Consider the following 16449-nt stretch of genomic DNA (forward strand, 5'->3'; position numbering starts at 1 on the left):
TTGGGTACGGGGGTACCCAAAACTCAGGGATACCCAAATCACTGTGGCAGCGGATGATCGGACAGGTAGCGTGCGTGACGTCTGTTCGAGGTTGCTGAGCCAATCGATAGCAATCGATGAACGGTTTTTGTGTGGTTATCGATTGGTCATCGATTAGCCTAATTTTAACTAATTTTATCGATTGATATCGATTGATCGATTGAATTTCCGATCATCGGTTTCCATCGATTGGATACCCCGGGGGGAAAGGCGGAATCGCTGATGCATTCAAAACAACCAGTAGTTTAAATGGCCTGGCAGCTAAGCAGATAGAGTTTGACTTCCCTATGAGGACGGAGTTATCAGAGGCCATCAGAGATGCCACGGTAATACTTTGTTTACCGACATGGCTGCGTTTAGAATTGATCTAGGAATTGGAAAGGTTCGTTTCATCTACCCAAGTGGCTTCTTTCTTCTGCTGGCTGCCAACTTCCAGTTTGTTGGTAAGCGAAATCTTCTTATATAAGCTTAGCACTCAGCAGAATGACAGTATCTGTAAGTGTTAAAGACCCTCTGTTTATCGCGAGCGAAGTTCGTTATTCCGCGAGACGAAAGTAACTACACGCATGAACGCACAACCGCTTCCGCTTTTAGATGTTTAAACGAGAGGCTTGGAACTCATAACGTTTGAGGTAGAAATGACAGAAGTGTGTATGCACGACTCACCATAGGCGTATGTATGCTGTTCAGTATCTGTGGTTTTGTTTTGGCGTAAGATTAACCATTAACCATTAACCAGTTACCAATGTTCCGTGGATCGTTGTATACTCATGGCGTTGTTTAGATAGATATTGGATTTCATTTGTGTTTGTGATTATTTGATGAATTAGTCTTTTGTCAGCTTCTCTAAGTGAAACTATAACTCTGGAGTCAAACGCAATTGCACATGCTCAAATGCGCGTTTTAATCAAAACTCTCAAAATAGAAAGATAAAGAAAATAAGCTGTCAAATTTGCTCTGCGCTTTGTCTTGTGTGAACATCAGTAAAGATGATTTAGGTTAATATTTTATTTCTAAAGGAGTTAAGCTATGATGAAATTTCTTCCACGACTTCATAGATTCATTTAACATCGTTCATTTTTCACCTGCGTGTGAGTAAAACAATAGCGTCATCGGCTTGTCGATCGAACAAACGTTGACTGTTACGTGACTCTCTAAGGCAAATCTTGTTGTGTTACTATTGTTTTGAGCTTTTGAGAATTTGAGCGCTCTAAAGTATAGATAAAAGTTTCAGTTCTCTAGCATTTGCACTGGATATTTTTTTTTATCTTTCGTCAGTAAATAAGACACAAACTTGATGCTATCACGCGCGGACATTTTAGTTTGTAAATTCAGCTAAACAAACATTGCGCGCCTCTCACTTCACTAATGAATTTTGTGCAGTCGAAAATTATCCGTGAAATGAATCACTCCGAAATCCATTTCAATCCGTGGTTATTTTTCCATTTCAGTTTCTGTAATTAATGTAAATAGGTTTCTTTGTTATTATATTCTTCCTTTTCATCGATATTTTGGATAAGTTTTTAAATAAGACGTTCAGTTCGATCATTTTGTGTGAGCATGTAGCTGTGGTGTGACTGAGATCGGTAATGGCGGATAAGGAGAGAACTGCACGTGTTGGAAGGCCCCGTTTACCGGGTTCCGCGAAGTAAATTCGTCTTCGCCAGTCCGTATTTAATCTTTGGAGAGAGGAAAGACATTCTGGGGAAGTTCACGGATAGCGAATTTGCAGAATGTCTTCTACATCGAAGGTAAGCTTTCTTTACATAAGCTTTCGACCGCGTATTAAAATAAGCGTTCTTGTTGTTTGGGCGATGGAACCTATGCTTATATTGCTCCTAATGAAGTGGTAACTTATGCGAATTTGTGTTTACATTTTGCTTTAGAGCTGACGGAGACCCTTCTCCCGGTGGGGATGAGTTACCTTCGTACGATCTTGGTAAGCATACACAACTTGTGGAAATAAGTCTTCACACCGGCGGCTACCTTTGTCTCCCTCTATCTCGGATCATGAAAAGTGTTGAAATTTGTTTTTGTTATTCTCTTCTTGTAGTTTTCTTAGCAGCCCGTTTTAGTTTTCTTTTATAACTTGATTTATTACATTAGAACATGCTGAAAAAGCCTTGGTGTTTTTGTCTTTTTCAGGCGCTATTGCACCTCTAAGTTCGACCCCTGTTCGCGTGATGCCTCGTCGGCAGCGTCCTCTTGATTCTGCAAGCCTCTCAAACTCGTAAGTCCATCTCTTTTTACATTCAAGGTCATTTCGCTCAAGCATTTTTTGTGTAAATGTTGTCGTGAAAATATGGACTAAAGAAGACTACAGTGGCTAGTCAAATAGTTTGAAGCATTATTTTTATAAGCTTATTGGTTTACTATAAAATATGTATGGGTTATTGACCAAGTGTCAGGTCAGGATGGCTGGATATTGGCCAAGTTCTTTTTTTGAGTGTGAGTGTATGGACCGAGACAGAGTCGAGGTCCATAAACTCGCAAAAAAAATGAATGAGTCCAATATTGAGCCATCTTGACCAAACAAGGGGAAAAAAAAAGGATTTATTATTTTGCTTTCAGGGAAATTTTTCTTGCAGGATGTAGCGGGTAGTCCTGAGTGGCCAAAATAGTTCCATCAATATTCTCATGATAGTACACAATAACAAATTTTGTCTTGTCCCTAGGAATGTTGATGTAACAGGTGTGACCTCTGTTGGTGAATGCACATCCATGCAGAGTGTTCAGTTGCGGAGAGCAAACATCTCCTTTGGCACAGTTGTTGAAAATCCCTTTTCAGTGTTGCAACAAGACGGAGACATTAATGATGGTGATGATAGTGGTGATGCTGCCTCAGTTGGTTCTGACAACTCCACAAGTAGTACTGACAGCTTTGGTGCATTTAGTGGAGATCAGCATTTCACAAACAGGTACTGCTATAATTTGGATACACATAGAGTAAACCATTACTTGCTTGTTGGCAAAAATACTCAAAAAATCAGTGGTACAAGTCACTCTAACTATTTTGGGGTTGCCTAGTGCAGTGCCATTGAAATATGAATGATTCAGATTTGCTTGATGGTACATTGCCAGTTTGGTTTCTAAAAGTTGTTTTGGATGTCCTGTTACCTATTTTCTGTCAAATACATTATACACCAAAATACTTGTATTTCTCTGAGATACCGATAAACTATTGTTGTTGATGATGTTGTTTTGCTGAAAATTGTGACTTGATCAATGTTAATGTCAATTTTTATTTTCTTTGGTAGGATACACTCTGTTATTGACCAGCTGAGATGCAGTGACACTGATTCTGATGACAGTGATGACCTTGACAGTAGTGATGAAGATGATGACTATTTTGATTTAAGGGTTAATGGTGCAATGCAGAGGTGAGTACCATTATTTTTACCTACATGTAGTTTGTACTCTATTCAGTAGCTGTAATGAATGAGGTGCTGCTCAAAGGTACATGTACAGTAGGACAATGAGGATTCAATTGTGGAAAAGTGCAGTTGCTATTCTGCTGAGCTCTCTCTTATACCTAGTGGCAGTATTTTAAATTGAAGGGGTGTGTGCAAAACCATGCTAAGTGGCGATTTGGGTTAAAAAAAAAAAAAAAATTCACGAAAGGACTTGAATTTTTACATGTGGTCTTCAGTGTAATAGAAAAATTCTGCCCTGTATTTTTGTCGCTGGTTTTGCTTCGTTTTTGAGTTATAACGTATGCAAAAATACTTGGCTTTTCCTAGCTATGTCTTTAGGAGTTTACATGTATTTGTTGAATAGCAAACAGGAAGACTGTTTATAGCGTATGAGGTCAAAATCAAATCTCACAGCATATATGGAGCGGAAATCTGGGAACAGATTGTTTACATTGGTTATTGTGACGTGAACACAACACGTGAATCGATCGAGCGTCAAACGAAATACATCGAATGAAAAAGAGATGTGCTGCATTAGAGCTCTGTCAACTAATATCTTAAGCATTGTTTAAAAGTACCGTGCATGCCTGCCTGGTGGTTGAGAGGCATCATAAAGTCTCGATAAACCCGTAAGTCATCAGCACGTTTTAAAGAATCAAAATGTGTTCTGAAACTTCGAAGGCAGCTGATATACCGTAATCGTGTTATCGGCGTTCGAAGTCAGATCGAGCCAGGCAGCAAAGTCCAAGAGCAGTTCTTGCCCAAGAAAAATACCATCTGGTGAGTCGTGGCCCAATTGCCACCTCATGCATTGCGATCACGTTCTGTGAACGTTCCTCGAACTGGTAACTAGACTGTTTAAACATAATAATGGCCAACAAGTAGTGATCGATTGTAACATAGATCTGTGATCCAGGTTGCATTGATTTTATTTCAAATTGGCATGATTTGTAGTGTTTTCAGCTTCTGGGATCAGCGGACATGCAGATGTAAGGAGACCCGTATGTTGCGCAGAAGGGTTAATCTGTTAATCTGTCAGCCCCATTTATAGAGCGTTTTCACGTGAAATCAACATCATTGAGCTTATACATTGCGTGAAATTGCCATTTTGCTGTTTTCTAAGTGAAACTAACATCCTTGCCGTCAAGCGTTAACGTGAAATCAACATTTTAACCTATTTAGACCTGAAATCAACATCATTGAGCTTGTGCGCGGCGTGAAATCGACATTTTGTTGGTTTCTAGGTGAAACCAACATCCTTGCCGTCACGTGTTAGCGTGAAATCAACATTTTAACCTATTTAGAGCTGAAATCAACATCATTGAGCTTATGCGCTGCGTGAAATTGACATTTTGCTGGTTTCTAAGTGAAACCAACATCTTTGCTGTCACGCGTTAACGTGAAATCAACATTTTAACCCATTTAGACCTGAAATCAACATCATTGAGCTTATGCACTGCGTGAGATTGACATTTTGCTAGTTTCTAAGTGAAACCAACATCCTTGCCGTCACGCATTAACGTGAAATCAACATTTTAACCTATTTAGACCTGAAATCAACATCACTGAGCTTATGCGCTGAGTGAAATCGACATTTTGTTGGTTTCTAGGTGAAACCAACATCCTTGCCATCACGAGTGAAAGTGAAATCAACATTTTAACCTATTTAGACCTGAAATCAACATCATTGAGCTTATGCGCTGAGTGAAATCGACATTTTGCTGGTTTCTAGGTGAAACCAACATCCTTGCCGTCACACGTTAATGTGAAGTCAACATTTAATTGACATTTTTGCTGCTTTCTAAGTGAAATCAAAGTCCTTGTGGTCGCGGCGGGCCGATCCTTTGTTATGATAAACCGAGGCGAGACTTTGACTGATAACAAAGGCTTGGCTTGGTTATTATAACAAAGGATCGGCTCTGTTTATCTTAACAAAGGCCCGGCTTCGTTTATTTGAAGGCTTCGACAGGAAAAGGGCGTTAGGTATTTTAATCAAAAGTGAACTTTGTCGCAAACACTCCAAATTTCGCATGCAGTTTTGTTTAGGTATGTTTAGCAATGTCCCGTAGTTATTCCGCTAAGCTTCGCTTCGTTTTCGAGATATTGCGTATGCAAAGAAACCACTCGGTTTTCCTGGCGGCGTCTTCATAAACGAAGCAAAAACCAGCGGGAAAAATACAGGACCACGTTTTTCTATTACATTGAAGACCACGTGCAAAAATTCAAGCCCTTTCACGAAATTTTTTTTTTTTTTCACCCAAATCATCACTTAGCATGGTTTTGCACTCACCCCTTCAATTGTAAAAGAAGTTTTCATTTTTCGGGTAGTTATTAAGAGCAAATCAAAACAGCAACTGAAAATTATGAATTTAGGAATGAGGAAGGGTTTCTACATACAAGTTGCACAATTTGATTTTTTCTCTGTTTGCTTATAGTCATGAATTGGAACTTGACGATGATGACACCAAGTTGGTTTGTGAAGATATGGAGATAAGTGTTGAGGATGATGAGCGTACAATCACCATGGTTGAAGATGTGGTCAGCGTGTCACAGATGTCCTTACCAACTTTACAACCTCTACCTGCTGAGGAGGAAGCTGTTATTATGGATGATGATGTACAAGCTCTCCAAGATTGTGGTATAGCCATTGAGTCAGCACCAAATGATGAGTCATCTACTTCTAGGAAAGTTATTGACAACAGGGAGCTGTTACTTGACTTAGAAAATTCATTGGCCTAACTGACTAACATCGGTAATGAACTAAAAGAATTTACAGTTCTTCATGAAAGAAGTCACTTCATTGTTTCAGCGGAAAAACTACTGGAGCTGGCTGGGTCTAACTGCACAGTGGAGACTGATGGGCATGTGTGCAGTGGCCCATTGACCCATGAGACCAAGACTGGTAGTGGGAATCTGGAGTTGCTCTCAAAATGTACCAGGCAAAAAGTGGATTTCCTCCGAGGTGCTTACCCAAAAAGGAATCAATCTATTTATCTAAATGATTCCTTGTTGCCTGCAGCGATAATCATCTCGGGCAACAACTATGAGAAATTCAGCCTGCTTTGTAAAGCCCTTGGCCTAAATGTGGTGGGATGAAACACATTTATGCGTTTCCAGAAGCATGGTGCTGCGCCAGTGGTGGAGGAGGTATGGATGGAAATGAATGAGATAGTGAAAAAGCTCTTTGAAGAGTATGAGGATGTGTGCTTATGTGGAGATGGTCGAAATGACTCCCCAGGTCACAGTGCCCGCTACTGCGTTTACACCCTCATGGAGCAATTCACCAACATTGTAGTCAACTTTGAAGTCATAGACAAAAGAGAGACTCGAGGCAACTCCACTGGAATGGAAAAAGAGGCACTGAGAAGGTTACTGGAGAGAATGGCAACCATATTTCCATTTGACAAAATAACAACAGATGCCTCCCCAACAATCATCAAACTTGTCAGGAATTTAGAAGGTGTGTAAATCAATGATAAAATTTTGTTTGCCAAAACCCAAGTGGTTGTCTCTAGAGGAGGTCCATTTGCTGGCCTCAATTTTTCATATATAACAGTGAGATCCATAAAACCCTACCTGAGGGGGAAAAAAAAAAATTCTCACAAATACTCAAAAACAATGCGACATGATTTTAGTGTATTCTTATTTGATATGTGACCCTATTTTTTCATTAGGTAACCTTTGCAACAGTTGATGACAAAAATCTTTATTTTGTGCTCTCTCAGATTTACAAATATAAGAGGAAAAAACAAATACCAATAAATCGTTTAATTAATTTCAGGTTTAATATTTTTAGACCTACATGTATGGTGAACTTGACCACTTAGACATAGCAAGAGTTATTCATGGGTTACAGTATGTGGAAAAGTTTGTTCTAATGTTTAGTTTTCTTTTGATGTTAACAGAAAAGTTTCCTCAACTGATGGAGCTATTCCATTTGCTTGATATATGGCACAAGGCCAAGAAGCTGAACAAAGCTCTTCATCAGGTAAGTTCAGCCAGTAGTTTTGAGAATGTTCAATTATTTCAGTTTCCATCCTTCACTTACATAGCAAGCAAAACTGTTCATACAGGACTTTGAACAGCCTCTTTTGCAAATTAAATCTGTATGGAATTGCAGGATCATGAAATGTACTATGTATCAATTAATAATTTCACATTTTTGCTGCATTAGGCTGCTAAGATTAAAGGCTGTGGTGAGCTGCAGGAGTGGATTGACTGTATCGTGAATCATTTTTGGTTTTGCAGTCAAGATTGTAGTGGAAGTGTTGAAGGGCTGATGGTGCTACACTATTTTTTTTCCTTTAGGAGTAATTCTATCTAAAGTACTTTCTCTTCCATGGAGTGTCTTGAGAGGGAGAAGAGAATTGAGATTGTGTTGTACCTGTACATCGAAATAACTGACATCAACATCCGAATACAATGTTTGACTTAAGTCATTGAACTGCTCTTAATGACTGCTATCATAGATTGTGCAAGTTCTGTTTGTAGCGTACAATTTTGTACTACACTGTTGTAATTATTTTTAATATTTTCACCTCCTAAAAAGGAAACTTGGTGTGGTGTACGCCATCATGTCTGTGGAGAGCACACGAGGGCCACAGGGCAGTGCAAGCATGATCCTATCAATGACATGGAAAGCAACAAGAAGTACTTGGAAAAGGGGTCCAAAGCCATGGCTGCACTACGCAAGATAGTGCTTGATCCAAAATGGCTCAATACACTTCGCTACTATGTGAGATTCAGGTACTTGCCAGGGGCTAGTGGGGGAATATGTTGAAACAGTTATGTACAATTATCTTGGATTGTTTTCTAAATGACTGATTGGATTAGAGCAGTTTCTTGTCCATTTCAGACATACCAGCGTGTTGGAGTCATATAACAGCATGATGACAAAATATGTTCCAAAAAGAATGGCATTCGAGTAAGTAACAAAATTAACATATTAACAGTCAATATCTCGAAATCCTTATTACATGCAAGGTTCTGCTTGTTGAGTCTCCGTGGGGTTAAACAGTGTGAGTAATGAACTAAGAAATTTGAGCAACAACTAAGTAATGTTGTCCTCTGTTAGTTTCCCAATATACATGTAGACTTCATATTCATCTTAATTTAGTGTAGTGTGGTCTGCAAGTGTGGTCTGTAAGTGTAGTCATGATTACACTGGAACCATTAACAACTTTGAGCTTGTCTGGAAATAAAATTGTGGAAAAGAAGCTGATTATTTTGCTGAGCAATGTTGCTTTTAAAACATTGGAGTTGTTCACTTCATTGAAGTGGTTTTCAATTGGGTGTTGAGAGTAATCAGGCAGTTACTTTTGTTTTGGTTTCACTAGAATGGCTTAGAAGTCTACTGGTAACTGTTAAGTAATTGGTTTAGTTTTGGTTTTACAACACTAAATTTAAAACTACTATAGATTCAAGTGAAACCAATTGATTGATTTAATTTGTGTGTTACAGGTAATAACTATGTCTTATCTGATCACCTTCTACTAGGTATCCTTACTTCATCATGAGAGTGACGTTGGCTGCAATCGACCACAACATGCACTTGTCAAGAAAATCAAAACTAACCAAAGCAGGAAAAGAGCAAGGCCATAGAAAATATTCAAAAAGTTCTCAAAAATTTCATGCCGAAATTGTGAAAGAAGAAAAGTCTTTCAGTTATTTCCCATTCCTTGTAGCAAAAATGCTCCACAGGCGCTCCATGTATGAGGGCAGTTTCACATTGCCTTCTGATAGAATGAGTGAATTTGATCCAAAGCGAATTGCCCCCACTATTGGAATGAAGGGGCCCCCGCCAACTGAAGAGTTGATGAAAGGACCTTCTCGTTTTGAAAAGAAGGAAAAATGAGAGCATTGGAACTATGTCATAGCATGCTAAATCTTTCTACATCAGAAATTGTTTCTAAAATGACCGTGTATTTATTAAAATTTTGTACAAATGAACTAAGGGCTTTCCCTTTTACGTGGAAAAGTTTGAACAGAACAATATTTCATATTCATGTTAAGTCCTAGTAGGTGCACAAGCAGGGAAAAAGTCCCATTTCAAATGGAATTTGTTATTTTAGACATCTACAGCAAGTTGATGGACTGATGAAGTTCATTTTCTGTTCATGACTTTTGTGTTAATCTCCCTACTAAACAAAATGGCCATTTAAACTGTTAACCATAATATTGATGACCACAGGTATCAGGTGTCCAGTGTCCATTTTTAGTAATGCTTGGCCAGATTACCTAATTAATGATCCAGACCCAGGTAAAGTTGGGCATGGAAGGGAATATGTGTTGCTGATCAGGCTGATAATATTCGGTACGCATGAGTGACAGCTGTTCACATGTCAGTTATTTCTAAATCCCATGTGTCTCCCATCAGGAGAAGGGTATGCTTGTCTAATCATCCTTACTGCACAGGCAGGTAGGACGCGTCTTTTCCCTCTACCCAATTTCCCATATTTCCAGAGAGCGAACTGGCGATAGGCTGCTTTGCGGAAGCTTTCCATGGAAAAATTGAATTCGTCAGCTCTGATATCACAGCGTGCCTTTATGCACACTTCAAGAATGTCTCTATCCAAGCAAATGTTATTAAAGGTTCTATAAGAAGTGATGCACTGGCGTTTCTTGCAACAGACATTTTCTTGCTCTGTTTCCATTGGTACACAAACGCGACACGCACCATGGAAGGTCAGTTAGAGGTGTAGGCTCTTCGGGTATGTTGTCTGCAACTAGCTGTTTAGCAAAGTCCAAACTGCCCCTGCCCATACTCAATAATTTAACCAGTAAGTCATCCTTTGTAGGGTTGTCCAGGGATTGAATGAATTCCTAGCAAGAAATTTTAGAAATATCCTAATAAAGATAATTGAGTCAACCATACAGTGAATGCCAGCCCAGTGACTGAAATGAGTACATATATCAATTTAGCTTTTTAGTAGTACTTAGATAGTTTTGAGATGCATTTGTGATTCAAAGGCAATCAAGTTATTTTCACTTGCACATCATGACCTCATCAGGGCAAACAGTTCTTTGAAGTGTGGAAACATTCAAAATCCCAGTGGTTTATCTGAACAGGCATTTTGTTCTCTTCCTTTCCCGCAGTTACATATTTTACAATACCTATCAGTACCAGGTGCATTGAAAGTAATTAATGTGATCAATCGTGTAAATGAACTTGAAATTTACGAATTGATGCCAGCATTACATATCTGAGCATCGGCTGTGTAATGAAAATTTACCTGGATTTGTGCGGGGGACTGCTGAACTTCCGCCTCCAAACGCTCGGCACAATCAGGAATTATATTTTCCTGGCCTCTTTGTGCGACTGCTGCTGTCGATACCTGTCCGTAGACGAAATTATAAATCAATAAACGCTAGAAGAATAGTTAAATTATTGTGACAACATTCATTTGTAAGCTTCTGTATCATACGGCGGTCTCGTACCTGATTTTTGCTTCGTTTCCTCAGAAACGAAACGGTAGTGTTTTCAGTTCAGGGGTGAACTATTTACATAGTGATTTGCAATATCCAATCAGAGTAAAGTTCGTAATTGTTAATGTAAATACGGTGGAAATTCGGTCATCGCAACAGAATGTGGCGTTCCCAACATTTCAATTGCTGCTTTATTCGAAAATGGGGAATTACGACTGCAACTCTCGTTTCTCGTTATTAAAATACACAAGAAAACTACACACTGGACTTCTGTTCGGATAGCAATAGTGAAAAGGAAGTTTATTTTGGAGGTAGAGAGACCGCCAGACCACGCGATTTGTCCACTAGTGCGATATTTTAAGCCGATGAAAGCAATTCGTTTTGTTTAGTTCAACGAAGAAATGGTACTGTTTTCCGTTTCATAGTGATTTATTGCCATAGTGAGTATGAATGTTATCAGTCAGTAACGATTGTAATTCACAAGGTAAGCATGTTCAACAAAAATAACTTGTTGTTTCGTTTCCTCAGAAACGAAACGGTACTATTTTCAGTTCAGTAGTGAACTATTTACATAGTGGGGGTAATATCCAATCAGAATAAAGTTCGTAATTGTTAATGTAAATACTGCGGTAAAATTTCAGCCAAAACTGGGTGCATCGCAACAAAATGGGTCATTTGCAACATTGCAGTGAAACTCTCGTTTCTCGGTTTACCTTACACCAAAAAAACTGCGAACTGGACTTGATAGTGATAGTGAAAAAGAAATATATTTTCGAAATAGAGCGGCACCGCCACACCACGCGATTTGTCCACCAATGCGATATTTTAAGCCGATGGAAGCAGTTAGTTTTGTTTAGTTCAACAAAGAAATGGTACTCTTTTCCGTTTCAGAGTGATTTATTGACATAGCGAGTATGAATGTTATCAGCCAGTAACGCTTGTAATTCACAGGGTAAACATGTTCAGCAAAAATAACTTCTCGAAACTAAATTTTATTTCGTCACACGGAAAGAAAAGGAAATTAAAATGTCATGCAGGTAGAAATAACTGGCGACTCAAATGTTCCTAAGTCTTACTGTAACGATGTATTCTAGAGAAACGAAGATATCTGTTTCTGTGCTTGATTTAAGTGTGATTAAGATCACAACTACGGCGACATAATTTTGGTCAATCAGAACACTTGTCAGGAATAACAATCCCGCCCCTTTACTACTGTGGCTGTTTACGGGAAAAGAACACGCACTTGAAGCGTTTGGACGATGCTACAGATACGATATATTGCGGAAGGTAACTAGTTCATCATATTGTAATTTAATTAGCGTTGGTATACTGCAAAATAGGCACAACATGGCTTTTTTATGAGGTTTTCTTCATATCGTAGGTGTCGACATTTTCTAGATTTAGTTGAATTTCTCGAATTTTCCGCCACAATTCCAGTAGCTTTACTTCTTAGAGCGCACTTTTAAAAATAAGAAAATTTATATTTCGACATACCGCGGCATTTCAAGAGCCGGTTTCCATGAAAACACCGATAGCATTTGTATTTTAACTTCATAATATTCAAGCGAAAGTGCTGGAATAATTGCACAACTGTCGTCACACACGAGGCGTCCTTTTTTGAAAAGAAAAATGTACTGCGTCACTGACAACGAAACGTAGAGTGCCGCATCCATTCGAATCAAGGACTGCCCGGCACAGAAATGGAAAAATTATGCGTCAAATGCTTTTGCCTCTTAGCTTTATTTAGCCTCACACACAATACTTTGAATTTCTGAAAAATTTGGCGGGGCTGTGTGGCCCGCTTCCCAAAACGCTTACCCTATTTAAGACCAAAGTCTGCGATTTTTCTAACCTATTTATGGCCAGTCCCTTAAATTAATACCCTCTTTCAGACCTGCCGCAGTTCTCTAGTTCAGAAAAAGGTATTGTGAATGGCTTTAGTTGCTGGTCTTATCGATAATAATGAAAAACGTGGCTTCTTCTAAAAAACATACCTAATTCAAGACTAGAGTGCAAAAACCGTACCCAGTTTGAGACCAAAATGACCAAAATCGATAATCTACTTCTGACTAAAATGTCTTTAAAAAAAAATGTCCCTCCGACGCTGGCCATACCTATATAGCTGATATAAGGGAGTACCCCTCTCCCCTAGGGCAGAGTCAAAGTGAAGTATCACAAGTAAATACATTTCGAAGCGCGTTGACTGTAATAACTGATACAAGTGTAGACAACTTAAATTAATTACCCCTTGCTCTTTTACAATAGGTTAAGTACTAAACCTCATCTGGACGAAAAACCCCAGGCTCTGGCAACTGAGCAGATCAGTGCGGTGCAAAGCTGCGCATTAGCACATATCCCCCTCACCCCAGGACTTGTCATGCACAAGATATCAAAACCCCAGCCTTTCTCAGACTTTGAATATCTTTCCGGAAACGAAACACAATTTCTTTCTGAGAAATAGCTTCTTGTTGCACTTGGACTCGACACATTTACAAACGTCAACACAGTTGAGGTCGGCTGCTTTGCACGGACACGCTCCTTTTCCTCTCTGCCGTGCACATTGCCCAGAACAAATACAGGTTACTCTTTCATTTTCTATACCCGGGAAAAGAAAGAAACAATTTAGGAGCTGTGACGAAACAATTATTAAGTCAATACAGCGGCCGCGTGCAATGGCCATATTGAAATATCTTCTCACCTCTGTAGTTACGTCTACATCTTCCTCGTTGTCCTCTTCATTCGAGTCCAATGCTGAGCCATAAAAATTTACAGGTGTGTTTGCGGCATCTTCTGGAAAGCTGTCCATGAACCACGGATCCGGCGAACTATTGGAATACTAGTTATCGGCCAACAAAGTGAAAGATACGATCTTGCAGTGGCGCGCTTCGAATCGACAAGAAACAGAGGAAACCCGCGATAAGCAAAGAGCGAATCAGAAATCATTTCGTCATTTGAAAACAATAACAAACGGCCGCAATGCCGAATGGATGAAACTGGTCCTTTAATATCAGTGTGATGCGCGGCGAATGTGTTTTTCAACGAGAATTTACACATAAACATTCCAAGTCTTTCAAGAGCCACTGTATTGAAATCGGCTGAACTCGTAATATGGTAACTTGCTATAAAGCGAAAGTTATAACCAGTTCTTTTTCTTTTAAACTTCAAATTGCTTTTAAAAGTAGACTCTATTTGGGAATGAATCAGCAAGTTTGTAGAATTTTTTTCTTGGACTAAATTTTAATTGATCATTATAAATTTATTTTCTGTTTCGTATTACGTATGAAATCTGAAAGGCATCATCGTGCTCTGGACGATCCCTAGAATCGTCAAATTGTCAACCAGATGAAATTCAGGGTTTTTCGCATTTTTATCACATGACATTTTCTCTCCTTTTGAGTTGAGCATTTCCCATTGTTGTGAAATCAATTTGGCGTCAGTTTTTTAATGCGTTTCCTCAATTATTGCTTTGCCGAATTTGCCTGCGGGTCCATAATAAATGATCCAAATTATTATCATTAGAGGACACACAAACAAAACATTGACGTGAACGTATTGATTATATGTATAAGTACAATTTAAACCTTCGATAATTTTCGGTGTGAAATCGCCTCACTTGTTTCTTGCTCTAAGCTACTGTACCGTTTCCTTGTTCGTTGTTGCCTTGTTTGTTCCTTTTTGTGGCGGCGGCGGGGGAGAGGGGTGGAGGAAGGTGAAGGGTGGGGGTGAGGCTGTCATTTCTGCGTCCAGCCAATGCAGTGATGGTGCGAGTATGTTCCATTCTTCGTTTGAATAGTAGATTTGACCGCCTGACGAAGTCTGGCTTTTGATTTCGTGGACTGTTTGAAAACGATGCAAATGCCCTCGCACAGAAAGTAGCGAGTGATTCGTTGCAAAATCAGCCCAAGACTTACATGTATCTTTTGAGAGGACTCACAGTTCAGGGGTGGCAGCCTGGGTACAGACATATACTATTTTCTTTCACGCGGAAATCTGTCTGCACAGCAGGCTAAAAGGCGTGGAGTTCTCGAAACTGAATACTTGTAAAGGCAAATGTACAACCTGGCAAACGTTTTGGAAGAAAATCACGCTGACCTGGAATTAAGCAAAACCAGGAGCGAACCAAACAAGACATTTCTTAAAAATCCTTCGAAAGGCCACACAGGAAGTGGCAGCCTTTTCCTGACCTCCGTGCAAAAACAAACTATTTTAATTTCACATAATTTCGAACTTCCATAACTTATTAGACGCTCAAATATTCGGAGAGTCACGAGTCATAAATATCACCAGCACCTACATTTCCCATTCTTGAGATACGTAAATCTATGGCAAGCCGTTTGTAGCAAAATTAAATCCTTGCAATATATGTTTAATCCTTTAAATAACGGTTTTATTTAAAGATAGAAAAAGGCATTCAATCCAATGGTAAATAAAATTTTTGGTTCAATTCAATCTTTTAATTTTCATGATTCAATCCAATACCTGGAATATTGATTCAATCCAATACCTAAAATATTGATTCAATCCAATACCTAAAATATTGATTCAATCCAATACCTGGAATATTGATTCAATCCAATACCTAAAATATTGATTCAATCCAATACCTGGAATATTGATTCAGTCCAATACCTCGAATATTGGTGTAATCCAATACCTAAAATATTGATTCAATCCAATACCTGAAATATTGATTCAATCCAATACCTCAAATATTGATGCAATCTTCCTGGGCCGAGCGCGGCCAACAGGAACGAGAGTAACTGAGCACTAGAGAGCACTGAAAACATGGCGGGCGAAGGAGAACTAGAGTTAGAAGTTGAGTTTCCTAAGTTTCTTGCAGACATCTTGGATAAAACGGAAATAATTTTTGAGAACTTTGACTCAGAAGTTGGAATCATGGAAGACCATTTCTTAAAATTCCTGTTGAGGTGCTCGAGGAACTTTGAGGACTAGGATTCATCTGGACAACGATAACAAAGATGATTGGAGTTTGGAGATGGACAATTCACAGAAGATTGACAGAGTATGGCTGAGAAGATATGAGGGGTTTCAACAACTTACCTGATAAGGAACCGAAATCATTCAAGAGTATGGATATAATTTCATTGCAGGTTTCTTTAAGTCCATTGGGTTACGGGTTCAACGGAGAAGAATAAGAGAAAGGTTAGCAAAATTAGATCCCCAAAATACTGTCTTGAGATGGGGTGCGTAAATTCGCTTTGGCATCTGGATGGACATCACTCTCTGATCCGATGGAAAATATTAATTCGGCTGTATAGACGGATTTTCTCGGAGAATAATGTTTTTGAAATGTAGTGCCAGCAATAAAGCAGAAACAGTTCTTGAATTCTTTCTGGATGCCGTTAAGAGAGACGGAGAATTTTGGCCTTCGAGAGTACGAGTAGATCATGGTGTTGAAAACGTTGATGTGTGCGATACAATGGAGCAGGTTAGAAGAGAGGAGAGGGGCAGCTTCACTGCAGGGCCATCAACACAACCAACGAATTGAAAGATTGTGGAGGGATGTTTCCGTTGTGCTTCCCACTTGTACTTTTACACTTTTTGTAGTATG

General features: G+C 39.1%; 3 protein-coding genes across 7 annotated transcripts in view; all 3 read left to right on the forward strand.

The window, feature by feature from the left end:
• Nucleotides 1-187: 187 nt before the first annotated feature.
• The window catches only part of LOC110048637 (tyrosine kinase receptor Cad96Ca-like), a 48376-nt gene continuing 32114 nt past the window's right edge, over nucleotides 188-16449 (forward strand). For 2 of the 4 annotated variants that reach the window (XM_089294292.1, XM_089294294.1), the window contains exon 1: nucleotides 191-482. In XM_089294292.1, coding sequence (XP_089150418.1) covers nucleotides 386-482 — 97 coding nt within the window. In that variant the 5' untranslated portion in view covers nucleotides 191-385. Of the gene's footprint in view, nucleotides 483-16449 lie in introns of all 4 variants that reach the window. The other 2 variants (XM_089294295.1, XM_089294293.1) reach the window with 2 other exon arrangements.
• On the forward strand, nucleotides 476-6287 carry LOC149109549 (uncharacterized). Its single transcript, XM_089294396.1, has 6 exons — nucleotides 476-1790; nucleotides 1926-1978; nucleotides 2185-2269; nucleotides 2715-2957; nucleotides 3297-3419; nucleotides 5888-6287. Exons 3-6 carry the CDS (start codon nucleotides 2223-2225, stop codon nucleotides 6189-6191), a joined length of 717 nt encoding a protein of 238 aa, XP_089150522.1. The 5' UTR covers nucleotides 476-1790; nucleotides 1926-1978; nucleotides 2185-2222; the 3' UTR covers nucleotides 6192-6287.
• LOC149109550 (uncharacterized) lies at nucleotides 6398-10332 on the forward strand. 2 transcript variants are annotated; one of them, XM_089294363.1, is made up of 6 exons: nucleotides 6411-6912; nucleotides 7358-7440; nucleotides 7627-7734; nucleotides 8002-8198; nucleotides 8308-8376; nucleotides 8949-10332. In XM_089294363.1, exons 1-6 carry the CDS (start codon nucleotides 6558-6560, stop codon nucleotides 9304-9306), a joined length of 1170 nt encoding a protein of 389 aa, XP_089150489.1. In that variant the 5' UTR covers nucleotides 6411-6557; the 3' UTR covers nucleotides 9307-10332. The 2 variants fall into 2 exon arrangements, with proteins under 2 accessions (XP_089150488.1, XP_089150489.1); XM_089294362.1 differs by lacking the exon at nucleotides 7627-7734 and having other exon boundaries at nucleotides 6398-6912.

The sequence above is a fragment of the Orbicella faveolata genome, unplaced genomic scaffold, assembly GCF_042242905.1.
Source record: "Orbicella faveolata isolate gen_17 unplaced genomic scaffold, um_ofav_v1 contig_25, whole genome shotgun sequence".
NCBI classification, from domain to species: Eukaryota; Metazoa; Cnidaria; class Anthozoa; order Scleractinia; family Merulinidae; genus Orbicella; species Orbicella faveolata.

Bases quoted from the DNA above. Each gene is read 5' to 3' on its own strand.
- LOC149109549 (XM_089294396.1), top strand. From the start codon at position 2,223: ATGCCTCGTCGGCAGCGTCCTCTTGATTCTGCAAGCCTCTCAAACTC. The intron at 2,270-2,714 runs GTAAGTCCATCT...TCTTGTCCCTAG, and splicing joins TCTGCAAGCCTCTCAAACTC to GAATGTTGATGTAACAGGTG. The intron at 2,958-3,296 runs GTACTGCTATAA...TTTCTTTGGTAG, and splicing joins GATCAGCATTTCACAAACAG to GATACACTCTGTTATTGACC.
- LOC149109550 (XM_089294363.1), top strand. From the start codon at position 6,558: ATGCGTTTCCAGAAGCATGGTGCTGCGCCAGTGGTGGAGGAGGTATGG. The intron at 7,441-7,626 runs GTAAGTTCAGCC...TTGCTGCATTAG, and splicing joins TGAACAAAGCTCTTCATCAG to GCTGCTAAGATTAAAGGCTG. The intron at 8,199-8,307 runs GTACTTGCCAGG...TGTCCATTTCAG, and splicing joins CGCTACTATGTGAGATTCAG to ACATACCAGCGTGTTGGAGT.